Source organism: Rhinoraja longicauda, chromosome 7 (genome assembly GCF_053455715.1).
Source record: "Rhinoraja longicauda isolate Sanriku21f chromosome 7, sRhiLon1.1, whole genome shotgun sequence".
Classification (NCBI taxonomy): Eukaryota; Metazoa; Chordata; class Chondrichthyes; order Rajiformes; family Arhynchobatidae; genus Rhinoraja; species Rhinoraja longicauda.
Genome location: NC_135959.1, coordinates 17,727,950 through 17,752,499, shown reverse-complemented (window position 1 = coordinate 17,752,499; position 24,550 = coordinate 17,727,950). Strand labels below are relative to the sequence as shown.

Genomic DNA, 24,550 nt, shown 5'->3' with positions numbered 1-24,550 from the left:
AATGGCCTACTCCTGCACCTATTGTCTATGTATCTAATAATCATAACCATCTTCCTTTGTACAAGCTACAACCACTGGAATGTTTTCTTATTCACTTCAGTTTCACTGGGGCTCCAGAATGTCAAATGTTGCCTTGACATCGAGGTAATTTCCTCTCTTCTCACCTCTGGAATTTAGCTCCTTGGTCACTATTTGACCAAGGGTGTGATGAGAGCTGAAGTTGTCCTGGTGCAACTTTCGATGGACATCAGTGAGAAGGTTATTGGAAGTTAGGGCTACTTGATCGCTTTCTAGGCAACAGCTTCCATAACTTTGCTGATGATCGAGAGTATATTAATTGCCCAAGTTGGGTTTGTGCTGTGTTTTTTAAAAAAGGACAGTGTTCCACATTGTCGGGTTTTTAATGCCAATGTTGCGGTTGTACTGGAACTGCTTGGCTAGAGGCACAAGTATCCTGGAGTACTTGTCTTCATTGCCACAATTGGGGTGTTTGATCCCATAGTGATTGCTGTACCCAGTGCTTTCAGTTGGTTGTTAATATTGTAGGTAACACATAAATTGTTGGTGTAATGGATAGTGATGAAGTTTGTCAAAGGATACAGCAGGAAATGGATCATTCTGAAGAAGGGCCCTGTCCTGAATATTGTCTGTCTATTTCCTCCATAGATGTTCAGGTTAGGAAGGGTCTTGACCCGAAACGTCACCCATTCCTTCTCTCCAGAGATGCTGCCTGTCCCGCTGAGTTACTCCAACTTTTTGTGTCCATCCTCCATAAATGTTGCCTGACCTGCTGAGTCCTTCCAGCACTTTTTTTTTGCTCTAAATTCGGACATCTCCAATTTCTTGTGTAACCAGTTAGAAATATGGACAGAGAAATAGGACATGGAGTTTAATCTGGATAAGTGTGATGTGTTGCATTGGGAGGTGAAATGCAAAAGGAAAAAAAAATACAGTAAATGATAGGGTCTTTGGAACATTGATGCAGAGAGAAATCTTAGCATGCATCTCCAGGAAAGTGGCAACACAAGTGAGTAGGATGTTAAAGATTGTGTATGACCTCCTCTCCTTTAACTCAGCGGGTCAGGATAAAAAGGATGGGTGACATTTTGGGTCGGGTCCCTTCTTCAGACTGGAAGTAGGGGGAGGAGGGAATATTGAAGAGCTGGAGGCAAGAAAAGACCAGGACCAATCAGGGCCAACAACAAATGACCTCAGTCAGGAAGGTACCCTGGTAGGCCCATTGTTCGCTAGGGAAGGTGTGATCTCAAGAGGAATACAAGGTGGTGAAATGGGGAACTGGTTAAATTACTGGGGTGGAGGAAGGGGGCAAGGGATGATCTTCCAGCAGATTGTTTGTTTCACTTGGATGTTGCATATAATTACAAAACATTTAGCTATGAGGTTGGAAAACTTGGATTGTTTTCTCTGGAACATCGGAGGCTGAGGGGAGCCTAGATAAAGCAAAATAACATGAGAGGCATTGATAAGGTAGGCAATCAGAGTCTTTTTGCCAGAGTGGAAATGTCAAAGACTGGAACATATAGGTTAAAGGTGAGAGGGAAAAAGTTTAAAGGAAATTTGTTTGGCAAGTTCTTTACACAAAGAGTGAGTGGTAGGTTCTTGGAACATGCTAACGGAGGTGGTGGAAGCAGTTACAATGGTTACATGTAAGAGGCATTTAGATTGGTGCATGAACATGCAGCGGAAAGAGTATGGGATTAGTCTCCAGTAAATAATAGGGACCTATGGAGCTCCAATTGACGCAGATTTCGGGGAGCAAGTCGATAATACTGGCAACATAACTGAGCAGGATGCCAAAGAAGGCATACAGTATATTTCCCTTTATTGAGTTGGGTTATTGAGAAGTTGGGAAGTCATGTTTCAGCTGCAAAAGACTTTTTGTTAGGCGACATTTGGAATATTGTGTGCAGTTAAGGTCATGGTATCACAGGAAATATGTCAATGCTTTGGAGAGGGTGCAAAAGCAGATGAAATATCGCCTATCCATGTCCTCCCGAGATGCTGCCTGACCTGTGAGTTACTCTAGCAATTTCAGTGTTTTTTGTAAACCAGCATCTGCAGTTCCTTGTGTCTCTGGCATTGGTTTAAATTGACATCATGGTAACATAGATATGGTGGGCCGAAGTGCCTGTTTCTGTGCCGTGCTGTACTGTTTTGGTCTATCATGTGGACTGAACCAAGTTGGCTCTAGTCTGAAGGAAGGAGGAAGCCGTAATGCATCATCAACTTGGCACTTCTGATTAATGTACTTGCTACTGTTGGTTCAGGGTAGAAAGATAGCAGACAAACAATGGATTTGTTTCCAGATATGACTAAAACAATAGGCAACAGGCCAACCACAGCATGAGTTTGCTTCTGGTCTCCATATTATAACGCAGATGTAGGGTGATAATGATACAGCATACAAAAGGCTCAGCGGCCCAATTCATTCATGCTGACCAGACCTAGTCCTACTTGCCCGTGTTAAACCAGGACCTGGTTTTGTACTCCCTCCTCCCCCATCCTCCCTCCCTGCTTCTTTGTAACCAATTCACCAACAGCCTCTTGACAAGCTCTCCAGAGCCCAAATAGCCCTCTACACTCTCGCGTCCAGGGAGCCCACCTGTGGTGTGGTGCATGACAACAGTGGGAGCGAATGGTGTATTTGTGGGCAGAGAAACCCCACAGCATACGTTTACATCAATCCAGTCACCAGCGTGGAGACCGACTCCCAAAGACCTTCACAGACTGATCTAGGTGCTTTCTGAAGGATGTGGTGTCAGGGGCATTAGGCTGTTCAGAGAAGGACACTGGGTGAGATTTCCAAATGCTGTGGAAAAGCTTGGAAAGGGATTACGAAGGAGACTGCATTGATGCAATCTCTCAGATGCAACTGCAATCCACCTTGGAACTAATCAATTAATTATTAATTGTATGATGTTTACCAGGACACACAATTGTCGGTTTACACACCACAAACAACAAATAAATATCATTACTATGAGAGACACACCCTGTCAGATCTTCTGAGAGAGCAGAGGCAAACCTTGGTTAATCCTTGGTTAGACTGGAAGGGGGAGATGCAGCTGTTTTTTACAGTGGGAAGCTGGGACTTCATCGTTGAATGTTCTTTCAGGCACAATGGATTGAATGAGGGGAATACACAGGTTAATTCCATGCCCGAAAGTGCCGACTCCAGTTTTGTAGATCTTGGATCAGCTCCATGTGGCCAAAGACTTTTGGTGGAATTACGCAGCTAAGGCTCTCTCAAATTTCAATGTAGAACAATTTAGTCTTCAATGTAAAGTGAGTTTACGGGATCTGTAAATTTTCACTGCATAGTGAGTCCCCTCTAGGTGCAATCAGTGAGTTATTTCCAGTCAAGGCCGGGAAGTGTTGGAGACTCTAACGATTTTCAAAGTTCCTCTTCTAAAAAAAGCCTGGATGATATTTCTCTCACAGACAATGACATCATAACGGAGTCACTTGGGGTCAGCAAAATGTGAAAGCAACTGTCTGCAGCTTCTAAAAAGGAGCTGCAGCTTGTGATGGGGTAGAGCATGATGTGGCTGAGGAGTTGTCAATGAGACGGAACAATCAGTGACCAGAGCTCAATGAAACTTGCCCATATGGTAGGTGACACCAGACCAGGCAGAGTTTTATACCTTTGCCAGCCAAGGGTGGGGTACTGGGACTGGAGTATGATTAATATCATACCACAATATAAGAAGGGTAACAGCCATGGAACTATAGGCCAGTGTGCCTTACATCAAGGGTGGGGAAGTTATTGAGGGGATTCAATGAGACAGTATTTATTTGCATTTGGAAAGGTAAGGACTCAGTAAGGATAGTCTGCAAGGCTTTGTGCGTGGAAAATCGCACCCCACATTTGATTGATGTTTTGAAGAGGGAACCAAGCAAATTGGTGGGGGCAGGATGGTAGACGTTTACATGGAATTCAGCAAAGCCTTTGACAAGGTATGCTCTGTCTGGAAGATAGAATTTGTGGAATCCAGGGTGAGTAAGCCAATAGATACAAAATTGGCTCGAACGATGCTGTCGGAGGGTAAAAATGGAGGGTTTAATTTAGATTGGAAGTGTTTGACTAGTGGTGTGCCATAGGGATTGGTGCTGGTTTAATAGGTGAGAATATTCACAACAATGTTGCCGTGTGAATTGGAGAACTTTAGATTCAGGTTCAGGTGAATTTATTATTATGCATACCAAGGTGCAATGACATTTCTTGTTAATGTGAAGTTGACAGAGTAAACAGATTCATACAGTAATGTTAAATACAACAATCTGAATCTGAACAATAAATGCAGCAAAAAGGTGCTTGATTGTAGTGCAATCTAAAATGATGCAAAATAATATTAAAGTGCAATAACAATGAGGTAGGGTTAAGAATAAACATATGTGACAGCATCTCCAAGAAAGGGATGTGAAAGAGATGATTGGATCAGTAGTCTCACAGCAGTGCGGAAGAAGTGGGATCAGGAGTCTGATAGCAGTAGGGAAGATTCAACATGGAACCGGGCCTTTTGGCCCATGAGTCCACACCAATGATCACTCACTCGTACACACGAGTTCTATGTTATCCCACTTTCACATCCACTCCTTGCACACAAGGGGAAATTTACAGTGGGCTTTCAAGCTCCTGTTTCTTCCTTCAAAAAGTAGGAGAAAAGCGAATGTCCAGTGTGGTAGGCGTCCTTGATGCCACTTCCAGTCACCTTGATATAACGCACTCTGATGGATGAAAAGGATGAGCCTGTGAGAGATGGGTGTGTTCAGCACTCTCTGCTTGATCAGGCAGTCAAGAGCAGTTGCCATACCAGGCTGAGATGCCTCCCATCAAAATACTTTCTTTTGGTCATCTGTAAAAGTTTGAGAAAATCCTCAAGGATATGTATATCTTCTCAAATCCCCAAAATAGGCTGATGTGTATTTTTGATCACCACATCAGTTAGGCTGTTCCTGGTGATATGGATGTCTAGAAACTTGAAGTGTATATAAAATTATGAAAGATAAAGATATAGATCGCCGGAGTCTATTTCCCATGGTTGGGATGTCCAAAATTAGAGAGAAGAGGTTTAAGTTGAGAGGGAGAAAGTTTAAGAGGGATCTCAGGGGTACATTTTTCAAACAAAGCAGTTGATAACTGGCATGAGCTACTGGAGGAGGTGCTGATGGGGGGTATAGTAACACATTTAAGAGCCTTCTTCATGGGTATTTGAATGAGCAGGACATTGAGAGATATGGAGTTAAAGCAGGCAAGTTTGCATATAGTTTGTATGGAAAGGTTTGTAGTTCAGCACAGATGCAGTGGGCTGAAGGGCCTATTCCTACGCTGTATAATGCTTACTTTGATTCCTGGGCACATGCTGGAACAGCATCCAAGTCTTGAATTACTCTTGGAATAAAGTACTCTTGCAAGCCTGGGCTAGTGCCTCTGTCATTGATTAGTGAAAATGTGGGAACTTTGACTAACTTCTATGAGCCCAACCACCCATCTCCACCCTACTGGGGTCAACTACCTCTGTACAGACCTCTGCTTGGATTTGCAACTGTAATCATCCTGTTCTGTACAGATCAGTGGCTTAACCCTTAAGGAAAGCAACTCAAAAGGAATTTCCGTGGGAATTTCTCTTTTGGTCTGGGATATATTGTGATTTAGTGTTCTGAGAGCCAACTGCAGGGCTCGCTGGGGATGGGGGCTTTTGATCTTCATGGATGTTGTAGCCATTTTGTGACCAGAGGGTTTTTGATCAGACTCTGTGAAATATGCAGTGCTCTATTTGGGTAGGAGCATGATGTCAGCCTAGGGGAATGTTTGTCTATAAAAGGATCTTAGCCTCAATTGTTTCCAAGGCACAACAGTGTAACAACTCATTCTGTGATAACGTTAACCTACCGAAGTGTTTAACCAGCCTCGCGCATGGGCTATTCAAACAGGGAAGTTAGTCAAGGGAGAATGGTTATTGTTTCAACATCATAATTGCTCTCAGGCTCAGGCATAGTTAGAAACTCAGGAAAAGTTATTATTAATTTTGAGGGCATTCAGGAGAAGTTATTATTAATTGTGAGTACTGAATGCAAAAGAAGGGAGTTGGTGGCATAATTGTAGAGACGAGGGCACATGCTGAAGTCAAGGGTGAGGTTTCACATTAAACTGCAGGACAGGTGTAAGACATTTGATCAGCTTGTAGTTATGTTTCACAAGAGCCTCCTCCCCCACCCCAATGCCATATCCTTCCTTTCTCTCTCTCCTGCACCTGTTCAGTCCACCTACATTCATTCCTCTCCAAACCCTTCCTGCCTAATGTCCAATCCCACCTGGTATCCAAAAACACGCATAACACTGGTACCACATCCACCAATGTCATCACATCCAAAGATCTAAGGAACTAACCATCAGGTCCCCCGCCAGCCCCAATGATAGTGCTGGCGCTCAGTGACATTGCCCAAGGACATAGCAGAAGCTTACAGTGTGTGAGCATGCAGGGAGGGTGGGAGCCACTGAGGGAGATGGGGGGGGGGGAGGAGGAGGGCCAAGCTTGGGGGTGGTGTGAAGACCGGGGTGGGGGGGGGGGGATGTGGAGATGCAAAGATGCAGCGAGGGTGGGGCCACTGAGGGAGTGGAGAGGTGGGGCCACGGTGAAGGGGCTAGGGGTGGAAGGAGGTTGGGGGGAGGAACTGTTGGGGTGGAAGGAGGTTGGGGGAGGAACTGTGGGGGTACGTGTGAGGGGCAGGAGGGTGTGGGAAGTATGAGGGGGTGCTGCCAGGAGGAGGGGGTGCTGCCAGGAGGGGGGGGGGGGAGAGTCCAGGGAGATAGTGGTGCTGGACGTTGAGGAGGGGGGTGCAGCATCGCCAGGGGCGGCGAGTATGGGCCGAGCGGGCGTCTCTCTCTTTCCCACGTGGCTTTGATCTCCGGGTCAGCTTCAATCGGACTAACTGGTGTTTGATTCTCGGGCAGGTTTAATGAAGTCTCTCGGCCGGCGCTGAGTTCGGCGGGTGTGTCTCAGCAAGGCCACGCCGACTGACCCACATCACAGCAACTGTTGACCAGAAAGATAAAACGCTGCAAGCTTCCCTGAGAATAAACATGAGGTGAGCATGTTCCTGAACAAAACCTTTCTGACTTTGATGAATAAAAAAAAGTATCAAGAAAGCTGCCTGAGGTTCACAAGGGCGGGGATCAAAACCAGACTGAGGGTGCTGCCAACTCTGCTTTGTCCATGGAGTTTATGGCCCGACCCGACCCGACCCGACCTTCCCCGGGAATGTGGTGGGGAAACCCCTTCTGATGAAGGTGCCGCAGTCGGCTTGCTTGAGAGATACAGCGCGGAAACGGGCCCGTCGTGTCCGTGCGCACCTGCGACCCCCGCACACTAACACTAGCCTGCACACTGGGGACTATTTACTATTTTTACCGAAGCCGATTAACCTGTGGATGTAAACTGGAGCCCCCGGGGAAACCCCTGGCAGGTTACAGGGAGAACGTACAAACTCCGTACAGACAACACCCGTAGTCAGGATCGAACCCGGGTCCCTGGCGATGTAAGGCAGCAACTCTACCGCTGCGTCACCGTCCTTGCCGCCCAAAGGACGGGAGGTCCACGACTAATACCCGGCCACGATGGGCCGGCGATATGTTTTCAGAGATGGGACGATGTCCCTCAAAACATTGTTCACAGCCCCTCCCGAAGCTCACGGCCCTTCGCTGCTCCCAGCTACTGCTTTCCCACTCCTCACCCAGTCTGGACTGGAGTCTGGACCAAGCACTGGGTGAGGGGAGGGAGGGAAGAGTATTGAGGCCCGAGTTTAAAAGCCCGCATGAGTTTTCTCCGGGCGCTCCGGTTTTCTGCTACATTCCAAAGACATGCAGCTTTGTAGGTTAATTGTCCCCAGTGTGGAGGATAGAACTGGTGTACGGGTAATCGTTGGTCGGCGTGGTCTCGGTGGGCGGAATAACCTGTTTCCACGCTGTATCCAAGAAAACAATCTAGTATTACTGTACACTATTCCCTCCACATGGCACGTCTTACACCAGTACCCCAGACACCCTCCCACCTTTCCAGGAACTATCTGATGTTCTCCCACTTTGCCCTTGGTTGGGTAAGCTGTATTCCCACACCCATTCCCGGCCCCTTGGACCATTTACCGGGGTTGGCGCCTGTAGTCTGTTTTTGCCGTCTCACGGTGCAACGCTGCTCCAACGCGCCCGGAACATTTTGACTGGGAAGTTGTTGGACTCGGTGAAGCATTTCTCTCCCAAGGTCCCTACGAGTGGAGCTAACACCTGCCCTTATTCCACAGGTGCCGATTAATACAACTGTTCAGCTTGCTGCTGCTGGTCGAGGCGGCCCTAGCGGTGAGTAACCCCTACGCTGTTAATCCTGGTCGATGCTCCTCTTCCCCCATTCGGTACAAGCGCTCCCTCGGCGCTGCCCTTCCAGACGGTTACTCGGCCCCTCCCTTACTCATAAGGTCATGTGACAGGAGTCGAATTAGGCCATTCGGCCCATCAAGTCTACTCCGCCATTCATTCATGTCTGAGCTATCTCTCCTAACCCCGTTCTCCTGCTTTCTCCCCATAACCCCTGACACCTGTACTAATCAAGAATCTATCTATCTCTGCCTTAACAATATCCACTGACTTGGCCTCCACGGCCTTCTGTGGCAAAGAATTCCACACCCTCTGACTTTTCTCCTCATCTCCTTCCTAAAAGAAGGCCCTTTAATTCTGAGGCTATGACCTCCCACCCGTGGACACATCCTCTCCACATCCACTCTCTCCAAGCCTTTCACTATTCTGTATGTTTCAATGAGATCCCCCCCCCCCCCCCCCAATCTCCTAAACCCCAGCGAGTACAGGCCCAGTGCTGACAAACCCTCATCATAGGTTAACCTACTCATTCCTGGGAACATTCTTGTAAACCTCCTCTGGACCCTCTCCAGAGCCAGCACATAATTCCTCACATATGGTGCCCAAAATTGCACACAATATTCCAAATGTGGTCTTACCAGCACCCTATAGAGCCTCAGCATTACATAGAAACATAGAAAATAGGTGCAGGAGTAGGCCATTCGGCCCTTCGAGCCTGCACCGCCATTCAATATGATCATGGCTGATCATCCAACTCAGTATCCCGTACCTGCCTTCTCTCGATACCCCCTGATCCCTTTAGCCACAAGGGCCACATCTAACTCCCTCTTAAATATAGCCAATGAACTGGCCTCAACATCATTGAGTTTGCTTTATTTACTCCCGATTTGACTTGCAGATGAACTTTTTTTGGAATCCTGCACCAGTCCTCCCTAGTCCCTTTGCACCTTCGATTTCTGGATTCTCTCCCCATTTAGAAAATAGTCTTCGCCTTTATTCCTACTACCAAAATGCATGACTCCACAATTTGCTACACTATATTCCATCTGCCACTTCTCTGCCCACTGTTCAAGTCCTTCTGCAGAGTCTGCTTTCTCTACACTGTCTGCACTTCCACCTATTTTCATATCATCCGCAAACTTGGCCACAAAGCCCTCAATCCCCTCATCCGAATCATTAATATACATTCCAGCAAATTTTTCAAGCAATACCTTCAATTCACAAAGTCATGCTGACTTCGGCCTATTTTATCGTGAACTTCTAAGTACTCCATAACCTCATCCTTTATAATAGACTCTAAAATCTTACCAACCACTGAAGTTAGATAAAGCGGCCTTTTGTTCCCACTATTCTGCTTTGCTCCCTTCTTGTGCAGCAGGGTGATATTGGCAATTTCCCAATCATCTGGGACCACTCCTGTCTCTAATGACTCTTGAAATATTAACTGTCAATGCCTCCACAATCTCTAAAGCCACATCTTTCAGAACCCTAGGGTGCACCTCCTCATCTCCCTGCCGGTGGGGGCGCTTCCTCAGCTATGCCCCTTGTTCAACATGTTAAACATTTGGAGTGCTGAAATAGGCCGTGGTTTCCTCCCACCGAACAGTGCCCTTCAAAATAGCGACGCGAGAAATTTTGCAAGGGAGCTCTGACAGCAGGCCACCCGGATCTGCGAGGGGGGGGGGGTGCCTGGAGACCGCACTGCACCAGACAGCAGCCTTCACTCCTTCCCTTCCTGTGGGAAAGCTCGCTGCTCCCACTTGCCTTCCTATTTCCGTGCATTGAACTGGCTGAGCGTCGCTTGTGTGTCTGGAAAAGCACTTAGTGGTCAGTGCATGGAAGTTTCCTGTTTACGTAGCGGCACTTCCCGTCGCCAGCACACCTGGACACAACTGTATGGGGTGAGCTAGTCACTGATGAGCAGAGCAGTGCAGGAACATCCCAGCGATTCCCTTGCCTCTGGTGTAAAGCATGTTAATTCCTTTCTCAGTCATGTTTGTCCAAAATTTCAGTTCAAGCTTCTCTTGTTGGGATCGAACATGTAATTCAAGCCAACACGCTGTGCAATACTGAGGGAGCGCCATATTGCCATAGGTATTCTCATTGGACGACATCTTAATGGATGCTTCGCAATGCCCTTGGGGACACGTAGGGAATCCTATAATGATGTAGCCTAGAACAATGCCCTCGGGGTGATGGGAAGCAGAGGAATTTGTTCTAATGTCCAGGTCAACATTTGTCCCACCATTCAGAATCTCTAACGATCACAATATTTGGTCATTATCCTATTGCTACCTGTTGGATCTCACCCACAATGTACACACTGTGCTTTATAATGACACCTGATTTCAGACATTAAGAAGGACCTTGTTGGTTTTGGGAACAACTCTAGATGCCATGACTATTCAAATCCTTTCCAGTTAAATGTCAGGGGATCGCTGCATCTCTGGGAGATGATGGACTTATCTGTAATGTTCACCATTAATGTGTTCAGTAAAAGAGTCATACAGTGTTGAAACAGTACCTTTGACCCAACCTGCTCGCACCGACATATGGACGTATCTGTAGGAAAATAACTGCAGATGCTGGCACAAATCGAAGGTATCACAAAATGCTGGAGTAACTCAGCGGGTCAGGCAGCATCTCAGGAGAGAAGGAATGGGTGATGTTTCGGGTCGAGACCCTTCTTCAGACTGATCAGTCTGAAGAAGGATCTCGACCCGAAACGTCACCCATTCCTTCTCTCCGGAGATGCTGCCTGACCCGCTGAGTGACTCCAGCATTTTGTGATATGGACGTATCTGTAATGTTCATCATTAATGTGTTCAGTAAAAGAGTCATACAGTGTTGAAAAAGTCTCTTTGGCCCAACCTGCTTGCACCGACCAATATGTCCCATCTGCACTAGTCCCACCTTGCCTGCATTTGGCTCATATCCCTTTAAACCCATCCTATCTATGTACCTGTCTAAATGTCTAAACCTGCGTCAACTATCTCCTCTGGCCACTCATTCCATACACCCACCACTGGTTCTGCAAAAAAGTTACCCCTCAAATTCCTATTAAATCTTTCCCACACCCCATCACCTTATACCTATGTCTTCTGGTTCTTGATTCCCCAGTTTCTACCCAATCTATTCCTCTCATGATTTTGTACACATCTCATTTATATTTATTCTCTTGAGCATGGTGCCATCCTCTTCCTGTGCACCTCCATTTTAAATTATGTTGCATTGGTCCGGAGACCAGTGAGGACTGCCTGTGGGGCAGGAGTTATGAGGTAAAACCATCACCACTGCATCTTTTGGAGTTGATAACTTCAACTTGATGCAGGCTGGTGGACTGTAGCAGAGAATGGCGGCGATAACCATGCTTGCCGTCAAACTGAGAACATTTTACTAAAAATAATCCTATTGATGGAGTCCCAGGCTATCTCTGGTCAATGGAGTCCCAGGCCATTTCCGGTCCTTGATATACACAAGATGCTGGAGTAACTCAGTGGGTCAGGCAGCATCTCAGGAGAGATGGAATGGGTGATGTTTCGGGTCGAGACCCTTCTTCAGACTGATGTTAGGGGAGGGGGCGGGACAAAGATAGGATGTAGTCGGAGACAGGAAGACTAGTAGGAGAACTGGGAAGGGGGAGGGGATAGAGAGGGGAAGCAGGGACTACCTGAAGTGGGAGGTCAATGTTCAAACCGCTGGGGTGTAAACTGTTCAAGCAAAATATGAGGTGCTGTTCCTCCATTTTGCGCTGGGTCTCACTCTGACAATGGAGGAGACCCAGGACAAAAAGATCGGATTCTCAATCGGAGGGGGAGTTGAAGTGTTGAGCCACCGGGAGATCAGGTTGGTTGAGACGGACTGTGCGGAGGTGTTCAGCGAAACGATCGCCAAGCCTGTGCTTGGTCTTGCCGATGTAGAGAATTTGACATCTGGAACAGTGGATACAATCGATGAGGTTAGAGGATCTGCAGATGAACCTCTGCATTACTTGGAAAGGCTGTTTGGGTCCTTAGATGGAGTCGAGGGGGGAGGTAAAGGGACAGGTGTTGCATCTCTTACGGTTTCAGAGGAAAGTTACCTGGGGAGGGGGGGGGGGGGGGGGGGTTTGGGTGGGAAGGGACGAGTGGACCAGGGAGTTTCGGAGGGAACAGTCTCAGCGGAAATCAGAAAGGGGTGGAGATGGGAAGATGTGGCCAGTGGTGGGATCCCGTTGGAGGTGGCGGAAATGTTGGAGGATAATTTGTTGTAGGCGATGTTGTTGGCAGCTGCTACCTGGTGTAAATGAGCAGTTTTGAGGTTAGTAATAGCCACAAGTGCACATCAGAAAATCAACGGCAACAGTCACACCAGGTATATATGCTTGGCCAAGGAGGAGAGGCAAACTTATTCATTAATAACTAAGAACATAAATGTAGTCAAGGACCTTGTCAGAGCTTGACACTTTATTGGAACAAAGATACAAAAAAAAACCTCCTCACAGATACAAAGCTAATCGGGTGCTGGAACTAGAGGTTGTAGGTTATATATTCCAGATCCATTGGCAGAATAGATGGACTGTGTGCTCAACACAGGGCAACGTTATCAGCATCGCGGCTCAGACTGCTGTCATCACACTTCATCAGAGGAACCATATCACCCACTGCTTCTCCAAGTGGAAAGGGAACATTTGGGTAGGCACTGAGCACCCCTTATCTCCCAGAGGGCAGCACATGGAGAACGTGCAAATGGATAAAGGAGCTAAAAAACTTGCAAACAACCCACCCGTTTGTCCCGTCGGGCATTCTGGCCCTAATGTTAGAAGAGTCTGCAGCACTCACAGTGGCTTCCTGAGAACCTTGGAAGTAACAATTAATCTTTCATCCCAAGGGACTGCCCAAGAATAATTCACGTTATGTTAAAGACATCAAACCTTCATCAGACCACAAACGGAGTATTGTACACTGTTCCTGTCTCCACTGTACGGAAAAGGATGTGGAAGAACAAGTGAAAATACCAGAGTTCACAAGACTGAAATTGCATAGATACAACTCTCGGAAAAGAGGCAGAGAGATCTCTGGAGAGTGATTCAGAATCACAAAGCGGTTATTATAGCTCTACAGGGAAAATGCTTCCATTTGTGGGGAAGGCCAGAACCATCCATCAGTATTTGAGTGCTACTGATCAATCCGAACAGAAATCTTGGAGAAAGCTCTTTATCTGGAGAACGTGGGAACTTCTTCCATCAGGAGGGCTCAAGGTGAGGAGCAGTGATGGGTTGAAGGGAAAGCTGGACCCATCTCATGGGAGAGAAGGTGATGAGGGAAAAGCAGAGAGGGGGCTATGTGGAGCAGGATTACCAGCCTGGAACAGAGGTCCAGTAAGGAGTGCAGAAGGAGCCGAAACAATGACGTGCTTGTCTGCAGCTCAGGATTGTACATGTTTAAACAGTTTACAATAGACAGAACAATGTGACTACACACTGGATTATCAAAGGTGTGAAGTACAATGCCTTTAGTCATGAATGGTGGGCAGTTTCACCAAGAGCACCCCATCCTGAGTGAAGGTGGGGCCCAGCATGTGGGTGCTGTAGATAAGGCTGAAGCAATGTTCAGCCATAAGTGTTCAATGGTGATCCATCATGGCTTGCTACTGAGATCCCTAACGTCACAGAACCCAGTCCCCCCCGCCAATGTGATTCACTTCGATGTGATACCACGAAATGACCTAAGACCAGTGGATACAACAAATATTATGTGACCAGCTGTCTCGTACTGAGGGCCAGATTCCCACAACTAATGCATCTCTAGCCCAGCTGTTCCAGTGCTGTTACAGGATGCTCAATTTAGGCCTCAGCAGTACCACTCAGCTGCAGAGCTCATCACAGTCTTGGTCCAAACACGGACCAAGGAGCTGGATTCCAGAGGTGAGGTGAGAATTGCATCAAGACGGTGTTTGTTCAAATCTGGAATCAAAGAGTAAGAAGTGATGAATTGGAAATCTGGAACAAAACCAAAAATGCTGTAAATACTTGGCTGATCAGGCAGCATCTGTGAGGAGGAACTAAGCCAGTGTTTCAAGTCAAGGACCCTCCATCAGAATCAGTAGAGTGAGAAAAGGGACATGTTTTGAGTTGCAGTAAGAGCGAGGGTGAAGAGAACAGAGGTAATATCTGTGACAAGGCGTAGACCACAAGTTGTTATAGTAACAATAAGTTTAAAAAAAAATTGTAGTAGAAGAGAAAAGACAAGAGAACAAATTGCGACTAAAATATATATATGCATCATGTGAGCTCAAGAAACAGCTCCTCATCTTCCATCTGGGCATGTTGCTGATTTTGGGATTCAATATTAAGCTTGGTACTTTAGTTCTTTTCTCTTCTATCTCCAACTGAGAGTTTTTAAACAATTGTTAACCTTGACAACATTGGTCTACTCCCAATCATGGACATTCCCTCTTCTCGCCATCCTCCCCCACTCTGTAACTCAAACCTCACTTATTTTTTCACTTTTCTAATCCAATTACTTCTCTCCCCTCCAATACTGCCTTATCTGCTGAGTGTTTCCAGCATTTTCTGTTGTTGTTGTTGTTGTTATGGTATCAAGAAGCCATGATGAAACTGCAGTCAATGAGTAACATAGAGCAAACCCTCCTTGCCCCACACAAAGGGAGATGGTAAAGGTTGTCAGGTGTCAATCATTCCCCGTTGCAGTCTTAGCAGGTGATCCTCAGGGCTGCTTTATGGACTCGATCACCTTCAGTGTCCCTTCTTTGATCAATGAAGACTTTTTTCTGATGATTACACAAGGTTAAATTCCATTCACAGCTCCTCAGCAAAAGAAACATTTCAGGTCTCCATGCAACGTTTAGAACTTAGCTCCGAAGTAGCAAGTAGGATTCATTCTGGATTTGTGCAAAGCAATTACCATCTGCAACAGGAAAAGGTTTAACCATGAATATTAAAGGTCATTACTGAGACCCATCATCAACAATCTGATGGGTGTCAGGGTCTATGGGGAGAAGGCAGGAGAGTGGTGTTGAGAGGGAAAGATAAATCAGGCATGATTGGCAGAGTACTTGATGGACCAAATGGCCTAATTCTGCTCATTATAACTTATGAACTTGGAGGTCACTATTCAACAGATGCTTATTTGGGCCAACTACATAAATAGTGCAGATACAAGATCATGTCAATGGCAGCAAATCCAGTGGCGAATGATTCTCATACCTCAAAGCCTTTTCTTCATCTGCAGGGCACAGTTCAGAAGTGTGGTGAAATGTTCACCATTTGCCTACATAGGTGAAGCTCTAGCAACTCCAAGGAAGCTTGAACCATCCTGTACAAAGCTGCCCACTTGACTGATACCCCATTCACTGCGCTAAACATTTACTCTCTCCACTATTATCCAGAGAGTGGGTGCTGCTGTAAAATGCATGACAATTACTTACAGAGACCACTACAAGGCATGGTGCACAGGCTCACCAGCACCTGCTAGTTCATCTCCATTACACAACATCCTGACTTAGAAATATGTGATCATCATGTATTTAAACTATGGGATCCATCCCCAACTGCATTTGGGAGCACCTTCACCAGAAGGATTGCAGTACTTCAGTGGTTCACCTCCAGCTTCACAGTTAGAGATGGATAGTATGTGCTGGCCTTGTCAGCAGCGCCATATTCAAAAAGAGTGCAACAAATACAAAGGGTGAAAATGTAGTCTTTCTGTGCTGTGAGCGTTTGGCAATTCAATGCAATTATGTGTGAAAAATTAGATCCCATGCCACAATCCTTGTCAATTCCTTGATGCATCTGTGAGGGAGTGCCCGGTTTAATGGCTCAGGAGCAGTCTCATGATAGGGATTGGGTAACTGTGGTCAGGTCATGAGCCTTGCTGTTCTGTCACTGCAACAGTGTCTCAGATTAGCGGCAGGGAAGCTCAGATCTCTGGATCAACTTTAAAGCAGTTTCCTCTCTAAACCGTGAAAGAGAGAGAGGCATGTTGTGAGAATGAGTCTTTATAGGGCAAAGCAATTTCTCTTGTAATTTAGAACTATTTTTACTAACTTGTTCTAGAGAGGAGACATTCATCAATTCAGTCACTTGGCAAACAATAGCTTGAGATTTCAACATACTAAGCTCATTGTGAGTTCCATCATGTTACACTGGAATCAATCTTCATTAGACCAGGCTTGGAGCAGCTGAGTCCCAGTTCCCTTTTGCCTTGATTAGAGGGCAATTGGTGCCCACATGCAGAAGATCATACATTCGTCACAAATTCCTAGTTTTATTAATCTTATTTTAATTTTCTTCAATGCAGTATATTTTACAGTTTGTAAACTGACACTGGTCTGCTTTTTGCAGTCCAATCTGTGCTTTCATGCATTAAATTGAGTTACCAGTCTTTTACATCAAACTTTGAGAAATGTCCATAAAAACTTTCCTGTTTACAATTTTAGTAACTTTCTCAAAAATTTCATTTGTTTCCATTAAGCATGACATGCCCTTCCCAAACACATGTGGCCTCTCTAATTATCTCACATGTTGTTAAGTACTCAGTCAATCTGTCTTTAATTATAGATCCCAATAACTTCACAACATGCCAGCCTCCCTCCCTGTCTATCAGTTGCTGCTCATTCTCTCTCTCTCTCTCTCTCTCTCTCTCTCTCTCTCTCTCTCTCTCTCTCTCTCTCTCTAGCTTTCTCTTTCTTGCTTGTTCTCACACATTCTTTTGCTTTCTGTACATTATTCTCGGTGTCTCTGTATCTTTTACTCTCTGACTCACTTTCCTGAATTAATGGCATTCCTTTCCAGTTTGAAAGGTCTGTATTCCTTGGAGTTTAGAAGAACATGGTGGTGACCTGATGCAAACAGATAAGATCCCCAGGGAGCTTGACTGAATAGATATTGAGACGTTCTCACGGGTTGGAGAGTTACAAACAAGGGGAATAGCAACAAAATAAGGGACCAGTCATTTAAAACTGAAGTTCATGGAAATGTCTTCGCTCAGACAGTGGTGAATCCCTGGAATTATCTGCTCCTAAAAATGCTGGAGTCTGGATGATTAGAAATATTTAGTGTGGAGATAGAGAAATATTTGAAAGATGAAGGAATTAAGGGCTATGGGGAACCAAAAAAGAAGAAGAATTGTGGAAAACACAGATTAGCCATGATCATAAGACGTACAGGTATGTAGGTTAAATTGGCTGGGTAAAGGTAAAAATTGTCCCTAGTGGGTGCAGGATAGTGTTAATGTGCGGGGATCGCTGGGCGGCACGGACTTGGTGGGCCGAAAAGGCCTGTTTCCGGCTGTATATATATGATATGATACTGAATCGATAAACAGAGTTGAGGGGCTGAGTAGTTTACTCCTACTTTTACTTTCTTGTGTCCTTGATTGCTGAAATCCAAGAAAGCAGATACCCTAATCCCAGAGATTTCTTGTACATTCTTGCTTTCAGATCAATCATAATGGTAAATTGCTCCATTCATCTAAAAACGGAACCAAAATCATTATCCGTCAAGTCTGCTACATGCTTTTTATATTTGCATTGTAAGCCCCGTGTGGTTTAAAGGGTGTAGGAAGAAGGAACTGCAGACGCTGGTTTAAACCAAAAATAAAGACAAAAAGCTGGAGTAACTCAGCGGGTCAGACAGCATCTCTGGAGAAAAGGAATAGGTTATGTTTTTGGTCGAGACCCCTCTTCAGACTGAAGCTTCAAGCTGAAGAAGGGTGTTGACCTGAAACATCACCTATTGGTTTAAAGGGTCCATTCTTCCCCAATGACCGCACCGGGCCATTGCTTTAGGTTTCTTTCACCAAGCACCTCCTCTGGAATTTTCAGTGACCCCTTTTTCATCTGTCCAGTGAAAGAGCAGGGCATGTCTTACCATTGCAACAAGTGGTTTTTGTTTAAGGATATAACTCATCTATGCATTTAACTTATAAATACATGGAAAACGTGATCACTCGCATGGGTCCCAGTTATCCCTGAGTTCCCCACTTCCATTTTATGCTGCCCCCCCCCCGCCCACTTTCCCCTCCATCTATCCCCTTTCACCCATATCCGTCCGTCCAGCCTTACTTTGTCACATACTCCACCCATCTGCCACTCACCCCTCCCCCACCTGTATCCACGTATCACTTGCCAGGCTTTTTTTCCACCGCACCATCTCTTTTCCAGCTTTCTCCCGCCGATGCCAATTAGTCGGAAGGAAGAAGGGCCCCGAACCAAAACATCGCCTCTCCATCCCTCCACAGATTCTGCCTGACCTGCTGAATTCCTCCAGCACTTTGTTTTTCTAGTTTTGATTAACTTTAAATAAATCAAAATACACTTTATTCAGGATAAAAAATACATACAAAACAAGAACTGTGCAAGATTCCTCTGACATTCTCCATAGCTATGCATGCATTTGTTAGCATTATATTTGCTAGTGTTTCCAAAAGCATAGTTGTTTTACATGACACCCTTGCCACTCATGTGGCCCCTAGGGTGATATCCCTTCCATTGTTTGAGAGGTGATTCCACCAAGATGCAGCAGTGGGAAGGAGCCGAGACTGTGGTCCTCCCCCACAGAGCGTTGAGTTGGCTGTACCAAGCTTCAGTGCATCCCTCAGCACCTACTCTTGCAGTCTGGAAAGGGCCAGTCGGCAACATTCCCAAACGGACATCTCGCTCTGCAGGGAGGTCAATAAGTTTTGGGCAGACGTCGGGGTGGATGATCTTCCAGCAGCACTTGACATCGGTCTCTGAACCGCGCCCCTGGGGACAGCCCATAAATCAGAGTCCTCTGTCAGGGAGCTGTTCAGGATGATCGGTGACAAGGACCCTTGCATCCTTCTCCAGATTCCCTTTGCAAATCCATTAACATCGCTTCAGAGGCGGTGTAGGATGAGGGATTGTGTGTGCGCGGTGATGGATTGGACATCTCCAAAACATCTCCTGTAACATCTCCAAAAACAGAATGATTCAAGGCGCCCTGACAAATGAGAAGCCAGCGGCAATAATTGCTTGCACTCAACAGCTTGCGTAGGTTAGCTCTGAGGATTTGCGTTGAGCTGTGTCAACAACTCGAAGATGAAACACCCTGGCAAGGAAAGAATGCATTAAAGATGTAAATATTTAGTGGAGGTGGTTTGTTCTGATTGGTCGCAATTCAAGACAAATCAATATAACTGTCAAGATCTTGGCTTAGTGTCTATCTCCTTTAATGGTCAAAATACAATTGATTCCAAACCTAGAGAACAAGACGATGAGATATGTTCTTCCGTCTCAGCTGCGAATTTAATTTGATTAGGTTGGTCCATAAAGCTGATATGACTCGGGTTCCACCAGCGTGTAGTCTGTCTATTCATGATGTGCCATGTGGAGTGGGCATCAGGGTTAGGGTTAGCCCTGAGTGTTGTCCATATGCATTCGGACATTCCGTCTCCGGTCAACAACATTTTGGACAAGTAGCAGCGGGCCGAGAGGAAGGGTGGGTGGGGTGGTGGTAGCGAAGGCAAATAGCACTAATACCAATGGTCCCTGGACTGGGATAACACGACGCTGGTCAGAGCCATATAAAGAGTGCAAATGAGAACGTGAGGAGGGCTCAGAATTCACACATTTGTACAGGTTTAAGAAGAAAACTGTACCAAACGACGTAGAGGGGAATTCTGGATCTAAACAGCTTCCATTGTCGTGGACAGTGAATCAAGGAAGGGGGGGGGGGGGGTCCGTGATTTGGAGTTAGCGGATTTCAAAGGATTGTGGAATTGGAAGAAGTTACCGTAAAAGGATGGGTGGATCTGGGGAGGGGGTGGGGGTGGGGGTAACAGAGATAGAGAGGGGTGTTGGTGCTGGGAGTGCTATTGAGATAGCAATGTTCATACCGTTGGGTTGTAAGCTACCCAGGCGGAATATGAGGTGCTGCTGCTCCAGTTTGCGTGTGGCCTCACTGGCAATGGAGGAGGAGACCCAGGACAGAAAGGTCGGTATGGGAATGGGAAAGAGGGTTAAATGGTTAGCAGCCGTGACACCCGGTAAACCATGAGGACCGAGTATGAAAATATTGGGCGAACCCGTCACCCCTGCTCCTCGTTGCACCTCTCCCTGTGGGATCGGGACCGCCATTCTCTGGGGAATGAACACTGTAGATAGATACAAAATGCTGGAGTAACTCAGCGGGTCGGGCAGCATCTCTGTAGAAAAGCAATAGGTGACGTTTCAGGTCGAGGCCCTTCAGTGTATCTTCGGTGTAAGCCAATAACTGCAGTTCCTTCCAACGTGGAATGAATATTGTATTTGGGTCACGAGTAATCGACTGACGTTAATGCCCCCCTTGTGCTGCCTGATCCCACCACACCCTTCCTTCCCCCCACCCCACCCCCTCCCGAAATGGGATCTGCTCCACGGGGGCTTCATCCGACGATCCCATGCCATTTGGGGGAAACGACTCGCCTTTTCAATCTGTCCTGATAATTACCGCTTCACTTTCAGTCGCTTCCTCATAATTCTTCCTTGCAACTTCATCATTGAAGTTTAATGGTGGCGGCGCTTTGGAAATAACGGATTGAAACCATCTGATTGTGAAGATGTAGAGGAACCTTGAGGCCATTTTCGCCTCCTCCCTTCCTTTGATTTCTAATGTATCAGAATAAAGGAATGTCTGTCACAGTAACAGAAAGCCGTTCTTAGAGCTTGCTCTGTGCGATTTTGCCTTTATTGGCTATCAAAAGCACTTTGTACATCGTGCTTTGTACATCGAGCTCAATCGAGTTGCTGTCCTTAGAAGAAAGGAACTTATGGGCAGTGTGTTGACGTGCAGTCGACGCTGTTTAATGAATAATTACATTTCAAATATGGAAACGCTGGAGGCTGTTGGCAAATTGGTTGCAGGAATGTTTCGCTGTTCAGTGCCTGTGTGATCCTAGCACAATGATTAAAAGCCATCACCATCAGTGAAATCAAGCGCTGGGGTTGAAAATGGCATAGATGTTGACTGGTGATTAGCACAGGCACTCCGATGCTTCGGGAATGCAGAGCTATTTGGCATGCGTGGAATGTACCATCCTCACCCTCGACACCAGCGTGGAGAAAGCATGTTCTTAAACATTCCCCAAATTTCCCACATTTACTCTTTCTCTCATTTTCCCAAACTTGGTCTGTGCCCAGCAGAATGCTGTCTCTGACCTCTCAACAGGGTTCTGAAACACCAGGCTTCTGTGATGTCGTGACCATTTAAGGCATGCTGCAAGCCAGCTGAGACTGTGTGTCTGCACAGTGTACGAGCCATGCTTCTCAGCGATCTGTGACATGCGAGGGCCCAGGTTTTGCAGACATGAAAATGCAGGCCCTCTATCTAGGTCACAAGGTTCATTTCCCCCCATCCCTAGTCATTCAACATGTCCCAGTCTCCAGAGACTGACATGTGCGGGTGTTCTGATCTGAGAACGATATCCGCGCACAAAGGGAATGTCTTCGCCAATCTCCAGGATAAAGATAGCGCACTGATAAGAAAGGTCAACACAAACAGGGATGAAGAAAGAGGGACGTTTGCGCTGAGGAATTGCATGGCTCTCTAGAGCCAGAGTCCGACGATGTTCACTGAGAATGAAAGGGGTTTTAAAGGCTTTCATCCTCCTGCTACGATAGGGTGACCTAGACAACACTTTAAGCCGAATGCCCTCACAGAGACCACATATAAACAAAATGTTGGTCTGGAAATTATTTTGCATGATGCCACAGGCCTTGGCCAATATGTTTCCCAGAGGATTGTGAGTCATTCGGATAGTGTGGGACTGGAATCAGAAGGGTGGAATGTTCCCTTCGCTGGAGAGAGAGCCAGCAGGGATTTCGTGGTAACCCTCAGAGCTAATGGTTGTTCCGCCGGTGGTCCGCCACTTTGGTTTGCCAAACCTCAACTGTTAGTGCCGCTCCTTAAACACCCAGCGCTTGGACCGTCCAATGTTTACAGCCATTCAGCCCATCCTGGCACCTCATTAGCAGGTAGTAGTGCGGCCATCCCTCAGTACTGCCCCTCCCGCACTGCGGCCATCCCTCAGTACTGCCCCTCCCGCAGTGCGGCCATCCCTCAGTACTGCCCCCTCCCGCAGTGCGGCCACCCTCAGTACTGCCCCTCCCGCAGTGCGGTCATCCCTCAGTACTGCCCCCTCCCGCAGTGCTCCCTAACTACAGTCCTGCACTTTGCAAGGGCAATAGTGTGGTGCTCCCTCGGGATACTGCCTGCTGTGAGCTGCTGACGCTCAATGAGAAACAAACCTCACGGTGACGAAAAGCGTGGCGCTACCTCAGTACTGCCTCATCCAATAATGTTGTGTAATTGGTGTGTCTGGAGAGTGGGTCAACGTGGCAGCTTGCCTTGGGGGATATGATGGTTGCCTCCCCTTTGGGACTCAAGCAACGGAGAGCAACTCTGACACCCGGAATGTCAGGGTAAACCCACGAGAGTTAAAGGGGAACAAAGCAGAGCTGGATGCTCACGGTGTTCTCCACACAGTGGACAGTGCAAACCCAGCACCGTCTCCCAATGGAATTCACCACTGAAACGGTGGATTCAAATAGTGTAAATAGTTGAATGTTGAAGGCAGGGGTGGTTCACAATCTAAATGGTTGGGGGGGGGGGGGGGGGGGGGGAGGGGAGAGGGTTGAGCTGTGTGTGCCGTGCGTGAGAGGGGTTTGCACTGGGGAGGGGCTGGAGAAGTGAGGCCTAATTATGGCACATGAGCTTTGGCCGTTGACACTAACACACTCTGGCATCACGCCTCACCATTCTGTTCTCTCCATCCCAACGTGTGCTGCACCCACTGTTCCTCTATCTCTTGGAGGGATTACTCCGACTTCCCACGGAATAAGTCTTAGACGATCACAGAGGGAAAGGGTGCGCACTATTTAAAATCAGCATACAGGAATTCATTCATTTCATGTTTTCATTATTTCCTTCTCTCCTCTGTAGGGTGGCAAATCTTACTCGGGACCCTGTAACGGCAGAGACTGCTCGGCAGGATGTCAGTGCTTCCCAGAGAAAGGAGCGAGAGTGAGTACACAAACTCAGCAGCAACTTAGTCGAATGTTGAAGGCAGGGGTGATTCACAATCTAAATGGGTGGGTGAGGGGGGGTTCAGGAGTCGCAATTGTTTTACACTGCTTCGTACAAGCGCAAAGTGACAGTGTTGTGAAGCAGTCCAAATTACATCGTACCGCCAACAATCCAGACCACACATGTTTGACTGGGACGAGACCCACACTAGGGGGAAGACTCCCTACTATGGGCTCACCCCTCACATCGGGAATGACTCCTCAATACTAGGGGACGGGCCCGCACTGTGAGGAAGACCCCTCGCAATGGGACAGGGCCTTCTCTGTAGATGGGGCCCCTCCCTGTGAGATCAGGCCAGCCGAATTAGTTTTCTGAGTTACATAACCGGCGACAGCCGCCTATTTATTGATGGAAGCACACATTTCTTTCTGGTCACCGTTCATTTCTGGAGTGAACTCGAATCTACGGGGCTGGAACGACTGTTACAGTATGAGAGTGAAGGCAGGGGGGGGTGGGGGTGGGGCGGGGTTAGAGGTAGAGTGGGGAGGTTGTCCATTCCAACCTGACTTGAGAATGCACAATAGTGCCAGGGCTGCTCCCGACTTGGGGACCAGCTTGGCTCTGGGTGCCCGTCCAATGAATTCGGCTGTATTGGGCGACCCGCAGCCAATATTTATTCAGGTTAAAAGTCGTGTCCAGTTGGAAACGGAGAGATGTTAATTTCTGGAAATAGGTCGTGTGGTAGTCCCCCCCCTCCCCCCACACACACTATTGGAAAATCCCATTAGAAATTAGGAGGGTATTGTGTCCTTGGGAATCCAAGAGTTTCAGTGAATTGCTCTTGAGTAATGGCGCATCGTGTCGATCCGTTTGGTTTAAATTGGTCATCGTGTTATAAAGTAGCCTGGCCACATTCCAGATTCTTGGTTTAAATTGGTCATCGTGCTTTAAAGTAGCCTGGCCACATTCCAGATTCTTATCACAGCTCAGAGACCGAGGACGTAAGTATTCAATACCAAACGCCATGCACTGATGGAATAACCATGTGAAGCAACTAACTGGCTTCCCCCAGCAGTTGGTCATAAACGAGCAGGATGGAGATGTGGCTCCAGGTTACATAACGATAACTGGTGGCG

General features: G+C 46.9%; 1 protein-coding gene across 1 annotated transcript in view; it reads left to right on the top strand.

Annotated features, from left to right (window-relative positions):
- LOC144595117 (uncharacterized) overlaps positions 1 to 24,550 on the top strand; it is a 144,501-nt gene that overhangs the window by 6,668 nt on the left and 113,283 nt on the right. Inside the window, exons 2-4 of the mRNA XM_078402194.1 lie at positions 6,977 to 7,110; positions 8,320 to 8,374; positions 23,331 to 23,411. Of these exons, the coding sequence (XP_078258320.1) occupies positions 7,106 to 7,110; positions 8,320 to 8,374; positions 23,331 to 23,411 (141 nt within the window). The 5' untranslated portion in view covers positions 6,977 to 7,105. The remainder of the gene's footprint in view (positions 1 to 6,976; positions 7,111 to 8,319; positions 8,375 to 23,330; positions 23,412 to 24,550) is intronic.